The sequence below is a fragment of the Nerophis lumbriciformis genome, linkage group LG16 (assembly GCF_033978685.3).
Source record: "Nerophis lumbriciformis linkage group LG16, RoL_Nlum_v2.1, whole genome shotgun sequence".
Classification (NCBI taxonomy): domain Eukaryota; kingdom Metazoa; phylum Chordata; class Actinopteri; order Syngnathiformes; family Syngnathidae; genus Nerophis; species Nerophis lumbriciformis.
In genome coordinates this window covers 31,406,640-31,417,098 of record NC_084563.2, presented here as the reverse complement: position 1 = coordinate 31,417,098, position 10,459 = coordinate 31,406,640, and the positions used below count along the sequence as shown (strand labels likewise).

Below are 10,459 nucleotides of genomic sequence, written 5' to 3'. Positions count from 1 at the left end.
TTCCAAGCTGCTGTTTTGAGGCATGTTAAAAAAAATAATGCACTTTGTGACTTCAATAATAAATATGGCAGTGCCATGTTGGCATTTTTTTCCATAACTTGAGTTGATTTATTTTGGGAAACCTTGTTTCATTGTTTAATGCATCCAGCGGGGCATCACAACAAAATTAGGCATAATAATGTGTTAATTCCACGACTGTATATATCGGTATAGCTTGATATCGGAATCGGTAATTAAGAGTTGGACAATATCGGATATCGGCAAAAAAGCCATTATCGGACATCTCTAGTTATAACTGGAAACATTTTCTTTTGCAAAGTGTGCAACGAGGCTATTATGTTAATATTTATGTACATTAACTGTTACAAGCGGCCATAATTGCAATGTGGCCCTCAACAAAAACAACTCTGCTCTAGTTTGATAGGAATTGCTGATTAAAAAGCCCACAAAATATAATTTGTAGAGAGTCCGATAATGCCTTTTTTGCCGATATCCGATATTCCGATATTGTCCAACTCTTAATTACCGATTCTGATATCAACCGATACCGATATATACAGTAGTGGAATGAACACATTATTATGCCTAATTTTGTTGTGATGCCCCGCTGGATGCATTAAACAATGTAACAAGGTTTTCCAAAATAAATCAACTCAAGTTATGGAAAAAAATGCCAACATGGCACTGCCATATTTATTATTGAAGTCACAAAGTGCATTATGTTTTTTAACATGCCTCAAAACAGCAGCTTGGAATTTGGGACATGCTCTCCCTGAGAGAGCATGAGGAGGTTGAGGTGGGCGGGATTGAGGTGGGGATGGGGGGGGGGGGGGGGGGGTACCGAAGGGTGTATATTGTAGCGTCCCGGAAGAGTTAGTGCTGCAAGGGTTTCTGGGTATTTGTTGTGTTGTGTTTATGTTGTGTTACGGTGCGGGTGTTCTCCCGAAATGTGTTTGTCATTCTTGTTTGGTGTGGGTTAGAGATGCGCGGATAGGCAATTATTTCATCCGCAACCGCATCAGAAAGTCGTCAACCATCCGCCATCCACCCGATCTAACATTTGATCAGAACCGCACCCGCCCGTTGTTATATATCTAATATAGACGATGCAAGGCATTAGTGAGGTTATAAAGCTTTTGCCTGTTAAAGAAAGGAGACTGATCCAATGCAGCACAGACATTCGCGTGCCACGCTGTCACGACCCAGACGCACACCAGTGCGCAATCATATGAGAGCCGCGCTGAGCGCACCTCCAAGCGCGTCTCGCTGCCGGCGACTGCCGGGTATGGGCCCGACGCTCCAGCGCCATCCATTTTCAGGGCTAGTTGATTCGGCAGGTGGGTTGTTACACACTCCTTAGCGGGTTCCGACTTCCATGGCCACCGTCCTGCTGTCTATATCAACCAGGGTGAGCCCCACCCCTTTCGTGAGCGCACTGCGCGCGGAGTGACCCCTGTTACGCGCCCCCGGCAACAGGGGTGGCGGGCAGGTAAGCTGCGCGGGCGGAGCGCGCGGAGTGACCCCTGTTACGAGCCCCCGGCCACGGGGGTGGCGGGCAGGTAAGCTGCTTACCTGCTGCGCGTGACGCCGGCCGCGGCGAAGGCGGACGAGGCGGGGTGTCGGTGCGGTGGGCGCGGTGGTGACCCTGGACGTGCGTCGGGCCCTTCTCGTGGATCGCCTCAGCTACGGCTCCCGGTGGGGACCTCTCGGGGGAAGGGGCCTCGGTCCCGGCGAGGTGTCCCTTCTCCGCTCCATAAAAGTGTCCATCTCTTTTTTTTTTTTCTTCTGTTGTGGCATATGCAGCAGGTGCCTGCTCGTTTTTCGTATGTGGGTAACAACATTTAACTATGTATATATATTTCCGAATTGGTTTAACTGCCACCCGCCTGAATCTATTTAAAATCTAATTTTTTTTTATTTCAACCGCCCGACCCGACCCGCGGATAAAATCTAATTTTTTTAAATTTCATCCGCCCGATCCGCGGATAACCCGCGGACTCCGCGGTTGTGCCCGCAAACCGCGCATCTCTAGTGTGGGTTCACAGTGTGGCGCATACAAACCCCGTTTCCATATGAGTTGGGAAATTGTGTTAGATGTAAATATGAACAGAATACAATGATTTGCACATCATTTTCAACCCATATTCAGTTGAATATGCTACAAAGACAACATATTTGATGTTCAAACTGATGAACATTTTTTTTTTTTGCAAATAATCATTAACTTTAGAATTTGATGCCAGCAACACGTTACAAAGAAGTTGGGAAAGGTGGCAATAAATACTGATAAAGTTGAGGAATGCTCATCAAACACTTATTTGGAACATCCCACAGGTGTGCAGGCAAATTGGGAACAGGTGGGTGCCATGATTGGGTGTAAAAGTAGATTCCATGAAATGCTCAGTCATTCACAAACAAGAATGGGGCGAGGGTCACCACTTTGTCAACAAATGCGTGAGCAAATTGTTGAACAGTTTAAGAAAAACCTTTCTCAACCAGCTATTGCAAGGAATTTAGGGATTTCACCATCTACGCTCCGTAATATCATCAAAGGGTTCAGAGAATCTGGAGAAATCACTGCACGTAAGCAGCTAAGCCCGTGACCTTCGATCCCTCAGGCTGTACTGCATCAACAAGCGACATCAGTGTGTAAAGGATATCACCACATGGGCTCAGGAACACTTCAGAAACCCACTGTCAGTAACTACAGTTGGTCGCTACATCTGTAAGTGCAAGTTAAAACTCTCCTATGCAGGGGAAAACCGTTTATCAACAACACCCAGAAACGCCGTCGGCTTCGCTGGGCCTGAGCTCATCTAAGATGGACTGATACAAAGTGGAAAAGTGTTCTGTGGTCTGACGAGTCCACATTTCAAATTGTTTTTGAAAACTGTGGACGTCATGTCCTCCGGACCAAAGAGGAAGAGAACCATCCGGATTGTTATAGGCGCAAAGTGTAAAAGCCAGCATGTGTGATGGTATGGGGGTGTATTAGTGCCCAAGACATGGGTAACTTACACTTCTGTGAAGGCACCATTAATGCTGAAAGGTACATACAGGTTTTGGAGCAACATATGTTGTCATCCAAGCAACGTTACCATGGACGCCCCTGCTTATTTCAGCAAGACAATGCCAAGCCACGTGTTACATCAACGTGGCTTCATAGTAAAAGAGTGTGGGTACTAGACTGGCCTGCCTGTAGTCCAGACCTGTCTCCCATTGAAAATGTGTGGCGCATTATGAAGCCTAAAATAGCACAACGGAGACCCCCGGACTGTTGAACAACTTAAGCTGTACATCAAGCAAGAATGGGAAAGAATTCCACCTGAGAAGCTTCAAAAATGTGTCTCCTCAGTTCCCAAACGTTTACTGAGTATTGTTAAAAGGAAAGGCCATGTAACACAGTGGTGAACATGCCCTTTCCCAACTACTTTGGCACGTGTTGCAGCCATGAAATTCTTAGTTAATTATTATTTGCAACAAAAAAAATAAAGTTTATGAGTTTGAACATCAAATATGTTGTCTTTGTAGCATATTCAACTGAATATGGGTTGAAAAGGATTTGCAAATCATTGTATTCCGTTTATATTTACATCTAACACAATTTCCCAACTCATATGGAAACGGAGTTTGTATTTGTAACAGTGTTAAAGTTGTTTATACGGCCACCCTCAGTGTGACCTGTATGGTTGTTGACCAAGTATGCGATGCATTCACTCATGTGTGTGAAAAGCCATAGATATTATGTGTCTGGGCCGGCACGCAAAGGCAGTGCCTTTAAGGTTTATTGGCGCTCTGTACTTCTCCCTACGTCCGTGTACACAGCGGCCTTTTAAAAAGTCATAAATTGTACTTTTTGAAATCGATACCGATAATTTCTGATATTACATTTTAAAGCATTTATCGGCCGATAATATCGGCAGTCCGATATTATCGGACATCTCTAATCATTTGTTTTGTAAACATACTTGCTTCTTTTTTTATCCTTTTTAATCACCTTTGTCACTACTATAGCATCCATAAAAAAGAACAAACACGTGCATAATGTCAGATTATGCAAATTAGACGATAATGTCATTGACCAGAAAAGGAATGGACAAACAGTGATTGGTGGAAAAAAAACTAAATAAACCAGTGTTCCTGGAGATGACAGAAAACCTTGAAAAAGGATTTATGTCATGGATGCATGAAAAAGTCTGACTATTAAACATTGCAAATGTTCTAGTTGAGTGAATGTTTGCCTCTGTAATGGAGTGAGATAACAGTGAGAGGTGGTCCAACTCACCAAAGTAACTGCACAACACAAAGACTCAAAGTCTTTCTTGTTCCTGGCGTAAAAGCCGATGGTGCAGCTGGGGTCCATCCGGGTGAAGGGCATCTTCTTGGGAGAACTACAGTGGAACGACTAAAGAGAAAGAAGCAATTTAGGAAATGTCGACTCCCATAATTGCGCTGGTTATGTGCTCGGTCACACAGGAATGAGCCAGAAGGTCACATTGTCTTAGTGTGATGGGGAGACAAGGTCAGACGGGGTGGTTGAGACATGACAAGTGCTGCTGACCTCCAGTGGGAAGTTGACATGAGTGACATCCACCACGGCCTGGCAGTAGTGAGGGTCTAAATACAGCAGCTGCTCGTCTGGAAGACATTTACAATCACATCTTGGGGATATTCTGACAAGCTGATCCTGTACATGTAACAAAGGTCACATCTGGCTAATACTTCACGATTTAAAGAGGAACTGCACTTTTAATTTTGCTTATCGTTCACAATCATTATGAGAGATAAGAACAACCGTCTTTATAACATTTTATTTGAAAGATGCGTCTAATGGGAATCATTGTTGTAGCCTTCAAAGCCTCTAAAACAACTTCAAAACCCTCCATCAACGCTTTATAAACACACTGCAAGTATATATATAATGTAGTAACAGACACCTTCATAACAATATGTAATATGTACAATATACACACTGCAAGTATATATATATATATATATATATATATATATATATATATATATATATATATATATAATGTAGTAACAGACACCTTCATAACAATATGTAATATGTACTATATACACACTGCAAGTATATATATAATGTAGTAACAGACACCTTCATAACAATATGTAATATGTACAATATACACACTGCAAGTATATATATAATGTAGTAACAGACACCTTCATAACAATATGTAATATGTACAATATACACACTGCAAGTATATATATATATATATATATATATATATATATATAATGTAGTAACAGACACCTTCATAACAATATGTAATATGTACAATATACACACTGCAAGTATATATATAATGTAGTAACAGACACCTTCATAACAATATGTAATATGCACAATATACACACTGCAAGTATATATATAATGTAGTAACATACACCTTCATAACAATATGTAATATGTACAATATACACACTGCAAGTATATATATAATGTAGTAACAGACACCTTCATAACAATATGTAATATGTACTATATACCAGAGGTGGGACCAAGTCATTGCTTTGCAAGTCACAAGTAAGTCTCAAGTCTTTGCCCTCAAGTCCCGAGTCAAGACAGGCAAGTCCGAGTCAAGTCCAAAGTCAAGTCCCAAGTCCTGCCTTTTGAGTTTCGAGTCCTTTCAAGTCGTTTTAACCACAGACTAATGTATTTACACAGATTGTGTATTCTTTTAAAACGCTGTATTTATTTATTAAAACAAGTGCATTTGAAATTGCAGGGAAAAAGATAGTGGTGACATTGCACTTCAAAATAGCACTATTAACCAGTCATTTTAAACATGTAACTCATTCCTTTACAGAATAAACACATTTGAAAAAACAAGTGCAACTGTACTTATTTGCACAAAAGTGTTAACATTGTATTTCCATGGCATATTGCATTGTAACTAGTTCCACAGCAGTTTCTGTCCTGTTCTTACCTTATCTCATTGATCTCATCTCATACTGTATGTGTGTTGATGTGTGCGTACACATGAAAAACATAACAAATATATGAACATAACAATGAACAGAGTTGTACTTTTTAGATGTCAGGGCCCTATGCAATATGTACACATATTCTTAATATAGTATACATTTTAACTGACCTTTTTTTGACTATGTTTGTCTTTTTGTAGGTGGCTAAAATACACGGTGCTGCTGACCGCCGTCTAACGTTACGTTACTGTGCGTGACACATTGACTAACGTAATGTTACTGTGTGTGATACATTGACTAACGTTACGTTACTGTGTGTGATACATTGACTAACGTTACGTTACTGTGTGTGATACATTGACTAACGTAACGTTATGTGTAGGTACCTCATGCAACCCTGCTTAAAAAAAAACACTTGACAAAAAGTATGAATAAGGTAGCGAACTGCAGTGGACGCAACATATTGCCGTGTTTGCAATGACGTTATAACCATAGACATCTTATAAGTAGACGCAGCATTGGTTGCTGTGACGTGAGCAATTTGGCCGCCATCTTGAAGTGGTGATGAAGAGCCGGCGAGCAGCCTAAACTGACAGTTGACAGGTAGCGTTTTCCTGCTCAAATGAGCGGACTGTTGAAAATAGGAATCGGGGGATTACTTTTCACAAGTAAGATTTAACATTAACGTACTATTGGTTGTATTTTATGAAAATAATATTACCACAGAGTTGAGAAGGAGCAAAGATCTTCAATATTTGTATGTGAAAATCACAAAGAAATCTTCTGGGGGAGGCTGACGCCCCTACAGGGGTTTGGTTTACAAACTTTCAGCCCCACCTAAAACAAAATTCACCAGCCGCCACTGATTATGATGCATTCTCATTTTAGGCAAAGTATAAGACAATACTTTCTTAACAGTATAATTGTAACCAGGAATAAGTCTTCAAGTAACAATATTCAAATACTAACATTGTTGGGTAAAACAGAATTTGGTTTTATTCTGAATCCAGTGAAACAGATTGGTGGTTTTAGCTGATATAAAGACTTTCAGGTGTTTATATATGTTTAAGTATATAAACATATATATCCAAAGCGACTTACATAAAAAAAATACATATAAAACAATCACTGCAAACATTATCATTTAAGGGAATAATGTAATAGAAAATATCAATACAAAGTGTCAAGACAGAATAAACTCTCTGCTGCTGAAGCAACAGAGATACAGTCTATAGGTCCCTAAGATATATAGATATCTAATGTATTCATACGTTGTTTATGTAGGATACACGCATGTATACCGGTATATAACCTAATCATATTGTTTCTTCAACTTAAAAATAGCTTACCGTTTTTTTCCCCCTTCTCTGGGTTATATTCCCAGTTTTGATCTCGGACGTCTGGTCACTTATAGCGTATAAGAATATTATATTACTGTTAAGCAAACTATGAATAATAAAACACGCCAAAACATGTGTCTGTTATCATAGCTACACGTATGACAAAAAAGCGCGTGAAAATCAGTGGTATTCAGTGAGGTAAAATGAATTAAATGCGCTGACAGTTCATTGCTCCTGCCAAATGAATTGCACTGAATGAAGCGGATCACCACTCCAAGATGGCGGCCACGCGTCTCGTCTGCGCCAGTAGGCAGTAGCGCTCCATGCTGCGTTTACTTATAAGATGTCCATGGTTATAACGTTAGCAGTGAGTTTATAGCCTCACTGATTTAACTACACAGAAAATAAAAGTCACGTTACTTAGCCAATAAACGTTATCTTACGTTCAAAACTTACCCTTCTTTGTGCAACTTCAAATGTCGAACGAAGTTGGAAGTTGTTGCGTCTCCGTCTAATATTCGAACTGCGTGATTTGCATATGGCAATTCGTTTTTTGTTGACCAAGTCGTAGTTTTTATTCCCGAACGAAACCAATTTTGGCATAATTGTTTCTCACTGGCACGTTGTTGGACAACTCTTGTTCATTGGTTCTCCTGCAATTTGATTGGATGAATGCTGTGTGATGAAAACAACGTAGATCTAATTTGATTGGCTGTTGTACTGACAGTACACCAGCTGACAGGAACAACACGCTGATAAGACACAAACGAAGAAAATTAAAAATACGGAGCGCTCCCAAATAACTTTTTAAGCTTTGGATTTTGGGGAAAGTGGCAAGTCATGTCAAGTCAAAAGGCTCAAGTCCAAGTGAAGTCACAAGTCATTGATGTTAAAGTCTAAGTCGAGTTGCAAGTCTCTTCACATTTTGTCAAGTCGAGTCTAAAGTCATCAAATTCACGACTCGAGTCTGACTCGAGTCCAAGTCATGTGACTCGAGTCCACACCTCTGCTATATACACACTGCAAGTGTATATATAATGTAGTAACAGACACCTTCATAACAATATGTAATATGTACAATATACACACTGCAAGTATATATATAATGTAGTAACAGACACCTTCGTAACAATATGTAATATGCACAATATACACACTGCAAGTATATATATAATGTAGTAACAGACACCTTCATAACAATATGTAATATGTACAATATACACACTGCAAATGAATATATATATAATGTAACAGACACCTTCATAACAATATGTAATATATTTTATATACACACTACAAGTATATATATAATCTAGTAACAGACACCTTCATAACAATATGTAATATGTACAATATACACACTGCAAGTATATATATATATAATGTAGTAACAGACACCTTCATAACAATATGTAATATGTACAATATACACACTGCAAGTATATATATAATGTAGTAACAGACACCTTCATAACAATATGTAATATGTACAATATACACACTGCAAGAAAATAAAAATGGTAGTTTTGTTGTCCCAATTAAGAAGAATGTTTTGAAGGTCAAAACGGTTGAAAAATATGGACTGTGAAAACTTTCCAAATAGGGATTTGGAAAATCGAGAATTCTGGGAATTCCTGGAATTTTATTAAACTTGAAGAATGTAAGTTTGATTGTCCAAGGTGAGTGGATGTGTGGATGGTGGAAACAGTTCAAATCGGTTGAGAAATGTGGGAATTGAAGGTGGAATGGTCAAAACGGTTGAAAAATGTGGACTGCGAAAACTTTCCAAATAGGGCTTTGGAAAATCGGAAATTCTGGTAATTCCCAGAATTTATTTTTTTTACTTGGAAACTGGAATTGTTATTGTTCAAGGTGAGTGGAGTGTGTGGATTGTGGAACGGTTCAAACCGATTGACAAATGTGGGAATTGAAGGTGGAATGGTCAAAACGGTTGAAAAATGTGGACTGTGAAAACTTTCCAAATAGGGCTTTGGAAAATTGGGAATTCCTGGAATTTTTTAAAAACTTTTTGGATGGAAGTTTGATTGTCCAAGGTGAGTGGAGTGTGTGGAACGGTTCAAATCGGTTGGGAAATGTGGGAATTGAAGGTGGAATGGTCAAAACAGTTGAAAAATTTGGACTGTGAAAACTTTCTAAATAGCGTTCCGGAAAATCAGGAATTCTGGGAATTCCTGGAATTTTTAAAAAACTTGGATAATGGAAGCTTGATTGTCCAAGGTGAGTGGAGTGTGTGGATTGTGGAACGGTTCAAACCGATTGACAAATGTGGGAATTGAAGGTGGAATGGTCAAAACGGTTGAAAAATGTGGACTGTGAAAACTTTCCAAATAGGGCTTTGGAAAATTGGGAATTCCTGGAATTTTTTAAAAACTTTTTGGATGGAAGTTTGATTGTCCAAGGTGAGTGGAGTGTGTGGAACGGTTCAAATCGGTTGGGAAATGTGGGAATTGAAGGTGGAATGGTCAAAACAGTTGAAAAATTTGGACTGTGAAAACTTTCTAAATAGCGTTCCGGAAAATCAGGAATTCTGGGAATTCCTGGAACTTTTTAAAAACTTGGATAATGGAAGCTTGATTGTCCAAGGTGAGTGGAGTGTGTGGATGGTGGAACAGTTCAAACCGGTTGAGAAATGTGGGAAATGAAGGTAGAATGGTCAAAACGGTTGAAAAATGTGGACTGAAAACTTTCCAAATAGGGCTTTGGAAAATCGGGAATTCTGGTAATTCCTGGAAAAAATTTTTACTTGGAAACCGGAATTGTGATTGTCTAAGGTGAGTGGAGTGTGTGGATTGTGGAACGGTTCAAACCGATTGACAAATGTGGGAGTTGAAGGTGGAATGGTCAAAACGGTTGAAAAATGTGGACTGTGAAAACTTTCCAAATAGGGCTTTGGAAAATCGTGAATTCCTGGAATTTTTTTTTTAATTTTGAGAATGGAAGTTTGATTGTACAAGGTGTGTGGAGTGTGTGAAACGGTTCAAATCGGTTGGGAAATGTGGGAATTGAAAGTGGAATGGTCAAAACGGTTGAAAAATGTGGACTGTGAAAACTTTCTAAATAGCGTTACGGAAAATCAGGAATTCTGGGAATTCCTGGAATCTTTTTTTAACTTGAATAATGGAAGTTTGATTGTCCAAGGTGAG

At 39.4% G+C, this 10,459-nt stretch overlaps 1 protein-coding gene across 1 annotated transcript in view; it reads right to left on the bottom strand.

Moving 5' to 3' along the window:
- The window catches only part of atg4da (autophagy related 4D, cysteine peptidase a), a 51,531-nt gene that overhangs the window by 5,041 nt on the left and 36,031 nt on the right, over positions 1–10,459 (bottom strand). The window contains exons 9-10 of the mRNA XM_061976987.1: positions 4,562–4,638; positions 4,286–4,405 (exon numbers count right to left, since the gene is read on the bottom strand). Of these exons, the coding sequence (XP_061832971.1) occupies positions 4,286–4,405; positions 4,562–4,638 (197 nt within the window). The remainder of the gene's footprint in view (positions 1–4,285; positions 4,406–4,561; positions 4,639–10,459) is intronic.